The 16,407-nt window shown below is 38.0% G+C and overlaps 2 protein-coding genes across 3 annotated transcripts in view; one reads left to right on the forward strand and one right to left on the reverse strand.

Annotated features, from left to right (window-relative positions):
* The window catches only part of Spmip7 (sperm microtubule inner protein 7), a 48,581-nt gene extending 38,609 nt beyond the window's left edge, over positions 1–9,972 (reverse strand). The window contains exons 1-2 of one of the 2 annotated variants that reach the window (XM_069996008.1): positions 9,400–9,972; positions 563–660 (exon numbers count right to left, since the gene is read on the reverse strand). In XM_069996008.1, the coding sequence (XP_069852109.1) occupies positions 563–660; positions 9,400–9,619 (318 nt within the window). In that variant the 5' untranslated portion in view covers positions 9,620–9,972. Of the gene's footprint in view, positions 1–562; positions 661–6,910; positions 7,982–9,399 lie in introns of those variants that run through there. The other variant, XM_069996007.1, reaches the window with a different exon arrangement.
* Positions 9,973–9,981: 9 nt separating this feature from the next.
* Zpbp (zona pellucida binding protein) overlaps positions 9,982–16,407 on the forward strand; it is a gene marked incomplete at its 5' end in the record, with an annotated part of 112,679 nt that continues 106,253 nt past the window's right edge. The window contains 2 exons of the mRNA XM_069997217.1: positions 9,982–10,126; positions 11,466–11,546. Coding sequence (XP_069853318.1) covers positions 9,982–10,126; positions 11,466–11,546 — 226 coding nt within the window. The remainder of the gene's footprint in view (positions 10,127–11,465; positions 11,547–16,407) is intronic.

The following is a 16,407-nucleotide window of genomic DNA, read 5'->3' on the forward strand; positions in this document are numbered from 1 at the left end:
TCCTGGTTGGTGGCTGGTGGCCTTATGTAGTTACCATTGAATAATATTTCAGTAAGCACACTCCCAGCAGAGAGGATCCAGATTAGGCCCCACCTATATCTCTTCCTCTGCTCTATCCCTTAGCACTGTAGTGATATTCCAAGGCAAGGCATAAAATACAAGGACTGCAAGCTGGCTCTGGTTGCTGCTGGTGGCTCATGCCTGTAATTGCAGCTACTCCGGAATCTGAGATGTGAGGATCATGGTTTGAAGCCAACCAATAAAGAGAACTTATGAGACTCTTTTCTGCAATTAACCACAAAACATAACTGGAAGCGGACCTGTAGTTCAAGTGGCAAAGTGCTAGCATTTAGCATGACAGGTTAGTGATAGCTCCCAGGGTCTGAGTTCAAGTCCCAGGACTGACACTCCCGCCCCCAATATAAGGATCTTGCAAAGATCTGTACAGTGCTTGGTGTATCAGAAACAAATATAAACAGTAGCTACTTTTGTAGATGATAAACTATCAAAATCAGAGACTGAAATAAATTCTATATAGTGCCACCTAGCTGGAAAGTCTTACTGTAGTTGTTGGTTCATCATCAAACACGTATGTATGATCTACTGGAAAGCCTTCCTGTTGAGGTGAATCAGGAATAACTTTTGATTTGCTTGTCCATCCTAAAAACCAAAAGTGGATATGTTTTGAGTTCAAAGCACAACATTTTTCTTCTATCAGAAACATTTTTTCCATTAGATAGCTAAAATGAATTGATTTTTAATGGAGCATGTCATAACTTTCCTGGATCTCACAGTAATGAAGAGACTATGTCTTGGATGTCCATGTTAGCAAGAAACGGATCCAAGAAGTTTTTCTTTGTTGTTGTGGTTTTCAATGTATTTTGTGGGTTAATTTTGGTTTCTATTGTATGTTCTCCCCCCTATGGTATATATGTATTGATATATACCATATATGTATATGTGGATTTGATTTTGACACATTGCATCTTGTATGTACATTTATCTAATTTGGGGAGGGGAAGGGGAATAACAATGCTGAAACAAAGACACAGGATGACCCATTGCAACAATGATACTCACAAGACATGATATTAGAAATGAACTTTACAACTTTGAGGGGAAAGGAGTTAGGGAGGTGGGGGAGAAAAGGAATAGTGGGAGAAAAACAAAAGAGGGAGTAATAATGCCCAACAAGAAATGTACTTATGATCTTACTCATGTAACTGTAAGCCCTCTGTGCAGGATCTTTACAATAAAATAAAATTTTAAATAAAAGCACGCACTAGAAAATTATTTGAAGAGACCAGTTGGAAACTATGGCTGTAGATATATGTATTTGTATGTTAGGGAACATTGTGATACACACAAAGACTGGTTATTATGCAGGTAATTCATTTATTGACAAGTTAGAAGTCCTAAGAAATTGGCAACATATTTTATAAAACTACAAAATCAAACCAGCCCCCAGTGGCTCATGTCTATAATCTCAGCACTCAGAAGACTGAGTGAGACCTGAAGGATTACATTTTGAAGCAAATTCACGCAGAATAGTCTGAAGACTCCATCTCCATGTAACCAGCAAAAAGTGGATTGGAGTGTGGTTTAAGTGGAAGAATACTAGTTGTGATTGGGGGTGAGTTCAAATTCTGGTTCTCGCCAAAAACCTCACAAAAACATATGTGGGGTTCTGTTTTTGTGTGTGTGTGTGTGAGTGTGTCTGCATGTACATATATATATAGAGAGAATGTGTGATATAACTAACATGTAAATTGCATTCATATATAGAAATCATATATATGTTAATATATAAATCACATATGTGTTTAGATATGTATAAATTGCATATGTGATTTATAAATTATGTGTATATTATATAAATTAGCTTTCAAAAATATTTACTGTCCCATAAGTAAAAGAGTCTCTGAACCTGAAGTTCCCAGAAGCAAGTAGAAAATTCAAACATGTAAATATTGGAAATAGAAGGGACAGCAATAATAAATCCAGAGTTCTTTGAAGTGTAGAGAGGAAATATTAATCAGCTAGGTTTTAGGAAGTTGGGAAAATCTTTCTGAAGATGACACCTGATCCAATCTTAAAGACTGAATTTAAGCTGGGCTCCCGTGCCTCGTGCCTGTAATCCTAGCACTCAGGAGGCTGAAATCTGAGGATTGCAGTTTTTTTAACTATTTTTATTGTAAAAATACTGTACAGAGGGGTTACAGTTACATGAGCAAGGTAATGAGCACATTTCCCTATTGAGCCTTGTTCCTTCCTCCTTTGTTTTTCTGCTACCTTCCCTTCCTTCCCACCTCCACAACTACCCCCCTCCACCTTGCCGAAGTTGTAAAGTTCATTTTCAACATACTATCTTGTACATCTCATTGTTACAATGGGTCAACCTGTATCCCTATTTAAGCATTTTGTTTTTTCCTTTCCTCTCCTCAAATTAGAGAAGTGTATATATACAAGATGCAGCGCACGGAAATCAAATACAGTGAAAACGGGTTATACTGTGGGGGAGGAACATACAAAGAAACAAAAAAACCACATAGTACATTATAAATATGTTAGAAACAATAGCAAGAAAGAAAAAATATTTGTGTCCCTATCTTGGGGTTCATTTTGCTTAACATCATCTCTTATGGTCATATGTACATAGCTTTTGACCTTCTCTGCTTGTCCTAGATATGTACTAGTTAATGCAAAAAAGGGAAACCATGGGACCTATGTTTCTTTGGGCCTGGCTTACTTCACTTAATACTTTTTCTAAGTCTTTCCATTTCCTAACAAGTGGGGTTGATGTCATTCTTTCCGATGGAGGCATAGAATTCTAGTGTGTGTGTGTGTGTGTGTGTGTGTGTGTGTGTGTGTGTGTGTGTGTGTGTGTGTGTGTGTGTTACATTTTCTTGATCCATTCATCTACTGAGGGGCATCTGCGTTGGTTCCATATCTTAACTGTGGTAGATAATGCTGCCATAAACATAGTTGTGCTGATAGCCTTAGTATAACGGAGACTCAGAAACACAACAAATCAAAGAAAGGTTGGAAAAATGGGATTGCATGAAACTGCAGAGCTTCTGCATGGCAAAGGACATAGCTAGCAAGATCAATAGAAAGCTCACGGATTGGGAGAAGAACTTCACTAGCCATACAATAAACAAGGGTCTCATATCTAAAATATACTTATAACTCAAAAAATTAAATCCCCCAACAACACATCCTCAAAGAAACAACTGCCCCATAAATAAGTGGGCTAAAAAAGAGAAACTTCTCTGAAGAGGAAATAAGAATGGCCAATAGGCTCATGAAGAAATGCTCAACCTCTCTAGCCATAAAAGAAATGCAAATCAATACAACATTGAGTTTCCACCTCACCCCAGTTAGAATGACTATAATCAAGAAATCTAATACCAACAGATGCTGGAGGGGATGTGGCCAGATGGGAACCCTACTGCATTGTTGGTGGGAGTGTAAACTTGTTCAACCACTTTGGAAAGCAGAAAGGAGGTTCCTCAAAAGACTCCACATAGAGCTCCCCTATGACCCCTATGGGCATTTACTCAAACAATCACAAACAAGGATTGCAGTCTGAGTATAGCCCATGAAGAAAAGTCCATGTGAAATTCTTATCTCCAATTAACCACTCAAAAACTGGAGGTGGCACTGTGGTTCAAGTGGTAGTGCTAGCCTTGAGGAAAAAGAGCCTCAGGACAGTGCCCAGTCCCTGAATTCAAGTCCTACAACCAACCAACCAACCAACCAACCAAAACCTGAATTTAAAAGGTAAACTAAATTTAAAAAGGTAAGGTAGGAGAAGGGAAGTTATTACAGGTAGGAAAAATGCATTTTCAGTGTACAGTATCACAGCCTCAAGAAACCATAATGTATTGTTTATAACTAGATCATGAAGTGGCAGATGAGGAATGGTGAAAGATGAACAGGACATGGAAGTCAGCAGACAAAACCTTTGTCTTAGCATGCAGATGGATTATCCCAATGGTAGTGGACATTAATTAGAAAGAAATGATTACTTTGAAAAATGACTCTGGTTTGCACAGGTAACTAGAATAGTTGTGGATATTGTAGTGGCACTGTTGGTTTCCGTGGAGGGTCTTCCTCCAGCTCATGGGAGGAATAGATGCTTCTGAGTCTGTCCTTAAGTCATAGCTTTTGATGCATAAATTAATCTATCTTGGCAAAAATGTGAATTTAGTAGTTTCAAGTTGGAGACAAATATGATGGCTCAGGCCTATAATCTTACTTAGAAGGCAGAGATAGAAAGGCTTATGGATCAAAGTCAGCCTGGAAAGTTTAATGAATTTCTCCCTCTGCCACTCAACCAATAAACAGCTGCAGCATGATGTTGCACAATTGTCCTCCCAGGTGTTCAAGGACTGATACAGTCTCTAGTAGGGGAGTATAAATAGGAGAATTGCATTCCAGATAAAAAGCAAAAAAAAAAAAAAAAAAAAAAGGCTAAGAGTGAGTTCAAGTGGTAGAGCACCAACCTAACAAGTATGATGCACTGAGTAAAAATGTTGGGGGTCAGGTTAGATATGTTGAAGTATGGAAGAGACTAATCCACTCTAGAAATATTTTACAAGATACTACCTGTATACACAGGGAAATTGTTTTTCGCAAGACAATGAGCATGCTTTCTAAAATAGGAAGAATGACGCTAATTCCTTCAATAAAGTATTCTTGACAATAAATACACTCTGATGCATTGAAATGTTACAAAGATTGAATTCAAACTCCTTCTTGACTAGAAAATGCTCAAGGATCAGATAAATGGCTGAGAGCTGGGCCTGAAATCACCAGTGGTTCCCTTATTGATAATACATAAGCATTTTTTGGCACCTAAGATAATATTTGTAATTTGTAGATACAAATATGTTTGGTTTGGGGTAACATATTTCCCTAGATAGTATTTCTAGTAAATTATAATTCCTCAAACATTGTTGAATTTCTTTTATACTCTTTATAAGAAAATTCTATACCTTAGGGAATTCCCTTAGCCCATAGGAAAAGGCCATAACGAAGGATTTTTTAAAATATGTTTTTATTGTAAAAATACTGTACAGAGGGGTTACAGTTACATGAGTAAGGTAATGAGTACATTTCTTATTGAGCATTGTTGCCTCCTCATTTTTTCCTACCATCCCTTCCCCCCACCTCCCCAACTCCGCCCGTCCCCCCTCAAAGTTGTAAAATACATGTACATCTCATTGTTACAATGGGTCAACCTATATCCTTATTTTAACATTTTGTTATTTCCCTTCCCCTCTCCATTTACAATAGCTAGTATATGTCTAGTACAAGCAGAAAAGGTCAAAAGCTATATACATATGACCATATAAGATGATGCTAAGTGAAATGAAGCCCCAAATAGGGAGACAAGTAGTTTTTCCTTTCTTGCTATTGTTTTTAACATATTTATAATGTACTGTGTGATTTTTTTTGTTTCTTTTTTATCCTCTGCCCCCACAGTATAACCTGTTTTCACTGTATTTGATTCTGGTGCCCTGCATCTTGTATATACATTTTTCTAATTTGGAGTGAAAATATGAAGCATAACTCTATTCATATGCTTACCTCTCTCCAAATTTGCACCTGGCTTAAAGGGTTCTGGAGAGTGGAGCTGGAATTTTCTGTGTGGCTTTTAATTTTGACTGCCTTTTGTCTTTTATACTTTCCTGCATCCGGCTTCCTAGTGACTGAAAAATACTCCCAATGCATGATGGCTTCTCCTGTCACACATTTTCTTCTTCCTCTGGTTTATGAGTGGCTACAGAAGAGTAGTGGAAGAGTTTGTCTCTCAGACTAGACCCAGCCAGCATCTCCTGCTATAGTATTTTACCTTCTTCTTTACACACAATCAAATATCTTTATTATTTTTCACTTTCTGCATGCAACACACACTTCTTCCATAAAGGAAATATTTCCTGTGGTTTTCCTTTGGAGGCATTTCTTACCACTTTTGAGCCCAAGCTGGTGGCCAGCTCTCCTACAGAGAACCCAGACAATACACATTACAGAAAGGAACCAAACTTGCCTTTAGGACTAGAAAATTATTGGTGCAGAGATTGTTTGTCTTCAGCTCTTGTTCTTACTGGACCCCCAGATTACATTCACTTCACCAATTTACTCACCATTTCCTTGCAGCTCCTACTATCTGACTTTGGTAACCATCAGCAGGTCATTTTCAAAAGAAAGAGATAAGGAATCTTGCTACACAATTATCAAAGTACTAAAAAAACTTGTCTTATGGGAAAATAAGTATATTTATATGTATATAAGTCTAATAAATTATGTTTCATGTTGATCACTGAATGAGTCATATTTTTAGCCAAATTTTGTTAAATATAGGTTTATGTTTTATTCTATTATTTTCTTATGATAATGTCTTGGGACTGGAAGTGTGGCTCAGTGATTTTCATGTTATCATGTCAGCCCAGCAAATACAAAATCCTGAGTTCAAATCCCAGTACCCCCACTCCTGCCAAAAAATAATTATCTTATTCTTTATACTAAACTAACGATTAAAATTTGAATCTTTGGTTGGGCACCAGTGGCTCATGCCTGTAATCTTAGCTACTCAGGAGGATGAGATCTGAGGATTATGGTTTGAAGCCAGTTCTGGCAAGAAAGTCCATGACACTCATCTCCAATTAACTGCCAGAAAGCCAGAAATAAAAATGTGGCTCAAGTGGTAGAGTACTAAGCTTGAGAAAAATATAAAGATCTCAGGAACAGTGCCCAGGCTGAGTTCAAGCCCCAGTACTGGCATGTGCACACATCCCTCCCCCCACTCCACATCCCCACACATAACTTTGTATGTATCTTCTTCTGTTTTTGCCTCACTGGAACATGTAATAGTATGTAAAAATTCTATGTTTTTTTAATTTACCTCCAAGTCTTGCTCTGATGGAAATGTTTTGTACTGCCCTGGAATTCCATTTCCTGTCCTGCTGTAGTTCTTCTAATAAAATTGTCTGCCTTTTTACTGTTGTTTGAAATCCCGTGTCTGGTCTAGGAACTCGATTTTGAGGTTTCACATCTTTGAAACTCCCCAAGTTTGGTATGGTTCTGCCAATGCCAGGCTTTAAATCAGCATCACTGCCTGGACTGACAAACCCTGAACAGGGGTCCAATAAGGGCACATTATCCCGAAGTGGAAACAATGGATAATGTGGACCATATGGAGGGGGATAAGGACAGTATAAATGATAGTCTGGCAGGAATGAAGGGGGGTAAGGATGAAATTTAAGAAAAGCAGGATCGCCTTTCTTTTCAAATCTGCCACAGTCATGTCTATCCTCATGCCCTTTCACAAAAGGTATGTTCATTTTTCTCAAGACATCGCAGTAATGTGGATAGTCTACATTCTCAACAGACTTTCTTCTACAAAGGATGGTCCTTATAGGGAACTTTATCTTCTTTGGTGTGTATTGGGCTTCCATGTCCATGGTCTTTTCCTTTACAAACTCTGAGGCCCGTAAAGTTGTTCTGATGATTCTTTTTTATCTAAAAAAATCCCATATGTCCAACAATGGAAGATTACGGTTAACTTGACGTAAAACTATTGATTCAGCTTTCTAAATGTAGGTAGTTTTCTTTTCCTGGTTAATGTAAGAATGCTTTGTCCACCTAAGGATAAGTAGGGCACAGCCATTGTTTCTTAGCAACAACTAGAACTCTTACTTATCAATCCTTATATTATGTACATCACAATGTAATTATTAGGCAAAACAAGGCTGAGGAGGTTCATGTGGTAGAACATTCTCCTAGAATGTAAGGGCCTTGGGTTCAATCCCAGGTACAAAACAACAACATAAAAAAAAAAAAACCAGGAATTATTAGGTAAAACAATACCAATAAAAATATAGCATTAGAGTAGTATTTCCATACTATTCTCAGGAAATCCATATTTATTAAATTTTTCATAAATTTACATTTTATGGATAAAATGACACCTATGTAAGGAGTCAAGGCAGTTGAGCTATTTACATTTTAAAAGAATGTATGTGAATACAATAAAGCATTTACCTAATAAACTATAACACCTGAAATGTATTACAATTTAAATATGCCACATTATACTAAAGTTGATATATCTACATTTTAAGAAAATAAATTGACAAATTGTAAAGACTGATCTTTGACATATCCTTAAGGTATCCTTGATTCCTTTAATACTACTCAGACATGCAGAATTAGTGGGTCATTTCAAAAAACTAAAGTTATTAGCTTAAAAAGATCTCATTAAAAAATAATATACCACTTCATTTAAATACTCTTCAACCTGTCAATTTGGTTTTGCATGAAAGCAATTTTAAACATTAGAATTTCAGGACAGTGCTCAAAGGAGCCAGGCACGTAATAAATCAATCAGGCCAACTGCAAGACAACAAGGAGTGAAGCTGTCTGTGGTATAACCTGAATGCTCATGAGAATGAAATTGTTAGGCTGTCAGTTTGAAATTTGTGACATAGTATATCCAAACATACACACAGTGATTTTTTTCAGTCTGGTCAGTATCATCATTTATTCCTATAAAGGTGACAAAACTCCATCCTATTTTTAGTTGTTGACAACTTCACTGTTTCTGTAACAACTGCGTATGACTTACTTCTAGTATATTGACGTTAGCAATCAGTAAACCTTTCCAGAAGTGTAGATCAGAGGCATGACTGTCTTTCAATTTAAGACACAGTCTCCTTAAGCGGATAGTGCATGCGAGTGCACAGACGCGATGCTAGTCCTGGGGCTTGAACTCAGTATCACTCATTGATTCCTATTAAATAAAGGTGACAAAACTCCATCCTGTTTGTTGTTGAGACTTCATTCTTGGATATTTTTACATCACCTGCATACGACCGATTTATAGTATAGTGTTGTGAGCGTTAAGTAACTCCTTCCAGAAACACCAATCAGAGGCTTGTTTCTCATTGTAAAACACATAGTGTGTATATGCTGGTCCTGGGCCTTGAACTCTGGGCCTGGGCGCTGACCCTGGGCTCCTTTGCTCAAGGCTAGCGCTCTACCACTTCCAACCTTCGTGGTTAATTGTTGATAAACGTTTCAGGGACTTTGCTGCGTGGGTTCTCAGCCTCCACAGTTGCCAGAATTACGAGCTATCTGTTCCTGTTTGTTTGTTGTATAACGTTTTGTCCGACATGAGGTGGTCGGATGACCTTCTAGGCTGGGCATTCTAGAAACGCCATTCAAATGGGAAAGCTACAGAGTTGAGGCTGAAGGTTCTCGAAGCTCTAGAATCTTCGACCACTCTCTTAGGCTCTCCAAGATTCCCAGTTCTCACCAGGTGTTGACCCCCAAGACCCGCCTAACAATCGGTGGAGGGCGCACGCCTCCCCTCGGGCCCAGTTCCACTCCTACCTGCGGCCCGGGCGGAAGTGGAGGTGCGTTCCTCGGGTCCGTCCTTCCGGTCCACCGCCCGCCAACTTCCGGCGGCGGGTGGGCGCGCGCCTGGCAACGACCTTCTGCGCCCAGCGTCGGCGGGTGGCGGCCTGTGGATGGAGGCTTCGGCCCCCGTCCGGGCGTGGCAGGGGTGGCGGAGGGCCCGCCTCAGGGGCTCCTGGGTCACCCCGGCCGCCATCCTCCTCCTCCTCCTGTCCGCCTTCCTCGAGAGGTCTTCCCCGTCAGGTGAGGGCGGGCGCCCCTGGGGGGGGGCGGGCGGCGCGCTGTTCCCCCGGCAACCGCAGCGCCCCGGAGCAGTCGGCTTCCCGGGTCACGTGTTCCCCGTTCACAGACAGAAAAGCTTGTCTCACCCGGCCCTGACCACCCAGCTTTAGGTCGTGTAGCGTAAGCACGTTTGCCCAGGTGGGCGCGCGTTTTAAATGTATGGATGCCAGAGACCTCCCGCGATAGCCACTCCTCCAGGTGTAACGTGTACAGTGGCTCCATGAAGTCCACCGCTCGCCGCCCAGCTCCGCGGCCCAGCGTTCCTAAAACGACCGCGGTGTTGCCAAACCTGCGCGCAGCCCGCGGCTTTTAAGGCGTCTGTGGTGCGAGCGCGCCATCTGTCGGTGCCAGACGCAAGATGCAGCACCTGCGCGGATTTCTTTTTCTTTTCTGGTGTTGACAGGTGGAAGGACTGAAGTAGGTGTGTCCAAGTTTACTTAGGTAATTTCTCGGATAGACGCTTAAGAAGGAACGGAGAGTTTAATGGAATTTGTTAACCTAGAAAGGTTTGGGGATGCGTTTCTTTGTCTTTACGTTCTATCCTTTGTTTTTTAAAAAAAATACAGAGAATATAGAATCGCACATTGTCTGAGAATACAAAAGACTTACTTGAAATGGTAAAACTTGTCCACAGAAGGGAGAAAGAAAAAAGAAGTCATCTCCGAATATAAATGTGGAGAGAATCAGGGGTTCAGATGGAGTAAGGACAGACATGGAGTTAATGGAGATCACGGGAGGAACAAACTTCAGGCAGCTGGAAGGCAGAATGTTCTAAGAGAATAGCCTTTAAATTACCCTGTTGGTGAAAGATTTTCATTTTACAATCTTGGGTTTGTTTCCCCTCCAATAACAAAATTAGATCCATGAGGATGTAAGAAGTAGCATAATCATCTCGTATCTTAACATGTAAATTGTTAGTAGTAAAAGCTTGATATTGTGTAGCATTTCATAGTGAATACAATATTCCACCCAGTTTCTACAGTTGCATTGTAGGGCTTGAATTGATGTCAACCCCATTTTTCAGGTGAGAAAAATGAAGCTCCTAGAGTTTAAAGTGACTCTAAAGCTAGTACATGGCACAATTTGCACTTAAACTCAGGTCTGTAGCTTCTATTTCTACACTCTTAAACTTGACTAACTTGCTGCTGGTACATGGAAACAGTGCCTTGCAATGTTGCACTTGTATAATGCTTTCCCGTTTGTTCTGTTCACAACATTATGCCTATCAATATATTTATTTGACAGTGAATGGAGAAGGTCAGAATATATTTCACAATCTTTTAATAGTTCCTATATGCAAGCTGTCATGCTTGGTATTGATACTTAATAAATTGATATACATACAGATACATCAGTCACTGAAATTTATCATTATGAATAAATTATGTATGTGCACAAATATGTACTACAATGTAGAATGAACATTAGAAGAGAGTTGGTACTACTGTATTGTGACAGGCAAAAAATAAGAACAAGTGAGACCTGAAGGAGGAGAGATTATAATTTGGATCTGGAATGGTGGAAGATTGGGACTTGTAAAAGAAAATGTATGAGAAGATACAATAAAAAGCCAAGGTGTGTAGGTAGGTTAGATTCATTAGAATGTGTGAATAGTGCTGGGACAGAGAAACAAGATGTCAAAGGAGACTGATTTATGATTCTTTCCTGGAGGCAACATCAAATATAATATTCCACCACTTAAATATTTTGGAATTTGTTAGGAGGTAAAGTTTTGATCATTTGTTTTTGTTTTTCCATAGTTGAATATTTTGTTCGGTTACGAAGAGGTTTTCGCTTGACCCAGGAAACAGTGAAAATAGTGGGATCACCATATAATCCAGGTATTACAAATGTAATTTCAGTAATTTTGAGAAATTTATTAGTATTTAACTATATCTACTTGTTCCAGTCTCCTAAGCTCCTTTTCCTTCTGCAGAAAAGAATTAAAAGCAGATGTTGGCAGTGTATGCCTATAATCCTAGTACTCAGCAGGCTGAGACAGGAAGATCTTGAATTCCAGGCAATCCTGAGCTACCACAGACTAAGACCCTGTCTCAAAAAACATACATACTCAAGGAAATGAATTAAAATTGTTTCATATCAATCTTCTGGGTCTAAATCAGTGTGCCCTAACTGCTTAAGTGTATGAAGGATAATATTTCTGTTACCTCAAGTTCCCTGTAATGTTTTTCCTTGTTATGTAACACAAGCTATGATGTTAAATGTGGGCAGTTTGATAGTAAATTTGATATTCCATTTGAAAAATGGGATCTATATATCATAAAAATCTTGCATTTTCAAGATTTGATAGTGAGGCATAAGAACTACATTTTCAATTTTTACATTTTTAGGTGCCAGTCCTGTGGCTTGAACTCAGGGCCTGGGGTGATTTCCCTGAGTTTTTAGTTTGCTCAAGGCTAGTGCTCTGTCATTTGAACACAACTTCACTTTCAGCTTTATTTGGAGTTTATTGGAGATAAATCTCCTGGGCTATCTTGCCTGGGCTGGCTTCAAATTGTGATCCTTAGATCTCAGCCTCCTGCATATTTAGGATTATATGTGTGAGCAACTGGTGCCCAGCAACATTTTCATTTTTTATTAGTTTAAATTTATTTGCCATAAAATGTCTCCTTTACTATTTCTCCTTTAATATGTATAGTTCAATCATTGTAGTGTCTTGAAAAGCTTAGACAACAAACAGCACTATCTAATCTCACATTTTTAATCACTGTCAATAGAAGCACTATAGTCATTAAGGAGTCACTGTCCAGGCCCTGGATACCACTTAACTACTCTTGGTTTAGAATTGTGTGTCGCGTGTGGCCTTTTGTGTCTGGCTTGTTTCACTTAGTATAATGTTGAGGCTCATTCCTGCTATATCATCCTTTTTTTTTTTTTTTTATAAGTCCTAGAGCTTGAACTCAGGGTCTGGACACTGTCCTTGAGCCTCTTTGTGCTCAAGGCCAGCACTCTACCACCTGAACCACAGTGTCACTTCTGGCTTTTTCTGTTTATGTGGTACTGAGGAATCAAACCTAGAGCTTAAGGCATGTTTAGGCAAGCATTCTACTGCTAAGCCACATGCACAGACCCTATATCATTCATTTTTATGGCTGAATAATGTTGTTTTGTATGTGATTCTATACTTTCACTTCGCTTAGATAGTAGTAAGAATGATGGTGAAATTGCTAATGCTAGTTTTAACGTTTTTGCAGAAATGCCAAAGTAACTTTCGAAGCATTTAAAGTACTGTTTGTATTCAAACAAGCAATGTATGTAGGTTCACATTTTTCTACATGCACACATTCTAGTGTATGTGTGCATGTGTCACGTGTGTGGGGTGGAGGGTTATTTTGCTGTGGCTTTGAATTGCATTTCTTTGTGGATTATAACCATTCTAGTGTGTGCATGCGTGTGTTATAGCCATTTGTGTGTGTGTGTGTGTGTGTGTGTGTGTGTGCATGTGCATGTGTCACATGTTGGGATTATTTTGCTGTGGCTTTGAATTTTATTTCTCTAATAACTAATCAGGTTGTGAGCTCTATGGTGTTTTTTGCTATTTAAATCTCCTTTTTTTGGTAGAAAAATTTGCCTATTCAAGTTCTATGCCTTTCTTAATACTTTGTTGTTTTTGATGAGTTGTAGAGTTCTTTGTGAATTCTCAGTTAGAGTCTTATCAGATTGATGATTTACAAATATTTTCTTCCATTCTGTGGAATGCATTCTGATTTTCAAACTCACAACTCCTCTGCCTTCCCCTTAGTGCTGGTATTACAGCTGTGATGCCATACCCATTGTCTTTTCACTTCGTTAATGTGTCTTTTGAAACACACATTTTAAACTTTGATAAAATCTAATTTTATTTATGAAGTATAAGAAATTATTTTCTAATCATTAGTCACAGTTTATATCTTTTTGTTTCCTTGTAAGAGTGACATAGTTTTAGCTCTTACATTTAGGTCTTTGATCTATTTAATTATTGGTTATGATCAAACTCATTCTTTAGTATATGGTTATCTACCTGTTTTAGTACTGCTTCTTAAAGAGACTCTTCTCTCCTCATTGAATTATCTTGATGCCATCATTAGAAAACAATTAAGAGGTGAGAACCAGTGGCTCATGCCTGTAATCCTAGCTACTCAGGAGGCTGAGACCTGAGGATCCAAGTTTGATGCCTGCCCAGGCTGGAAAGTCCATGAGACTCTCCTCTCTAATTGAGCACTAAAAAAGCCATAAAGCCAAAAGTGGAGGTGTGACTCAAGTGGTAAAGGGCTAGCCTTTAGTATAAAAGCTAAGAAACAGTGCCCAGACCCTGAGTTTAAGACCCCAAACCAGCAAAAGAAAAAACAAAAACCAACAAAAAAAATCCCCAAAACAATTAGAGACAATTGTGTAGTTTTATGTATGGAATATTCTATTCTAATAGTCTGTATGCCTATTTCTATGTTAATACTTTGTTGCTTTATACGAAGTTCAGAAATGATTAAATGTGTCCTTTCAGTTTGTTCTTTTTAAGATGATTATGGCTTGTATATATATATATATTTTTTGCAATTGTTAATTCTAGAAACAGGAGTGTCAATTTCTGTAAAAATATCCATTGGGGTTCAAATAGGAATTGCATTGAATCTCTAGGTCAAATTAACAATATTAAGCTTTCCCATTCTGTGAACATGAAATGCCTATTTAAGTCTAATTTCTCTTCATGATGCTTTATACTATACCTATTACATTACATTTCTTAAATTTATTTCTAAATATTTTATTATTTTGGTGTTATATGTAATGTTGAATTGTTTATTGTCAGTTTATAAAAGTACAATTATATTTTCATGTTGATATAATAACCTGCCACCTTGCTTAATTCATGTACTTGCTCTAATTTTTGGAGGGGATTTCCTAAGACTTTTTTTTTCTTGTGTGTGTGTAATGTGTGTGTGTTTTGTCAGTGCTAGGGCTTGAACCCAGGGCCTTAGAGCTGTCCCTGAGCTTTTTTGCTCAAGGCTAGTTATCTACCACTTGAGTCACAGCTCCATTTCCAGCTGTTTTGGTAGTTAATTGGAGATAGAGTCTCATGGACTTTCCTGCCCAGTCTGGCTTCAAACCATGATCTTTAGATCTTAGCCACCTGAGTGCTAGAATTATAGATGTGAGCTACTAAACACCTGGCTTTGACATCTTTAAATACGGTTATGTTTCTTACTTTCCAATATTAATGCCTAGTTTTCTTGCCAGTTGTTTCAGTTTAGAATCTGCAGTTCAGTATTGATGATATCAAATACCCATTTTGCACCTGACCTTAGAAAGGAAAGGTTTCAGTTTTTACCATTGAGTATGGTCTAAGCTATGAGCACATAAGTATTTTACACATACCTTTATTTAGGGTACTGGGGTTTGAACTCAGGAGCCCTGTATTTGCTAGGCAAGTGCTCTACCACTTGAGCCACTCTAATGTCCTTTTTTGTGTTAGTTACTTTTTGAGATAAGATATCAGTCTATGCCCAGACTAGATGTGTAGTTGGAATGATAAATATATACTACCTCACCCAGCTATTGGCCATAATTGAGTCTTGTGAACTTTTCTTGCCCAAATTAGCATCTATGATTCCCTGATCTATGACAGTCACCTAAATAGCTAGAATTAGATTGAGCCACTACACTTGGCTTTTAATGTTATTAATGTTATTAATCAGGTTGAAGGAATTTCTTTCTGTCACTAATTTCTTGAATGTTTTTATTATGAAATAATGTTAGATTTTGTCAAATTTATTTTACATATATAGAAATGATTATTTGGCTTTTGTCTTCTATTAATATGCAATGTGTGGATTGATTTTTATAGTCTCAACTAACATTGCATTCTTGGGATAAATCACATTTGACTATAATCTGTAGATCTGGTTGCTTTTGAGGATTTTTATGACTATTCATGAGGGAAATTTGTCTGTTGTTTTGTGTGCTATCTTTGATTATGGTTGTAGGGTGTGCGATTGGCTACATAGAACAAGTTTAGATGCCTTCCTTTCTCTTCTATAGTTTGAAAGAGTTGTGAAGAATTATATTAATTCTTTTTTGTTTGGTAGAATTCACCAGTGAATTAGCTGTTGCTAACTTTGTGCAAATTGTTTTGAAAACTAATGTTTCCCCTTTTTATGTCTCATTTAGTCATCATATTTCTATTAATTGAGGATCTGTTGTGTGTGATTAGTTGCTTCTCTTTGTTGTGATCACAAGTCTTTATGGATTTTGCCTGAAAATGTATTTGAGGAAGATCTCTTTGAGTTTAATGTAACTGAAAATATTGAGCTTCTTGTTCTTTTTTAAAATTCATTTTCAATTATTTATTTTTAAATTTTATTGTAAAGGTATTGTACAGAGGGGTTATTTTTACATAAGTAAGGCAATGAGTTCTTGTTGAATATTGTTACTCTCCTCTTGTTTTTCTCCCAATTTCCCTTACTTCAAATTGTAAAGTTCATTTCCAGCATAGTGTCTCATAATTGCTGTTGCATTGGTTCACCCTTTGTCCTTTTTCTTACCATTTTCTTATTCCCCTTCTTGTAGATTCAAGTGTTCATCAATTTGGGGAAATTTTTCTCATTATTTGTTTAGATATTCTTTGTGTCCCTATTTTTTCCCACGACTCTCATTATGTGTGTATTCATTTGCTTGATGATTTCCCTCTTGTTTCTTAGTCTCTGT

Source organism: Dipodomys merriami, unplaced genomic scaffold (assembly GCF_024711535.1).
Source record: "Dipodomys merriami isolate MVZ:Mamm:240054 unplaced genomic scaffold, mDipMer1.0.p SCAF_5, whole genome shotgun sequence".
In the NCBI taxonomy this organism is placed as follows: Eukaryota; Metazoa; Chordata; class Mammalia; order Rodentia; family Heteromyidae; genus Dipodomys; species Dipodomys merriami.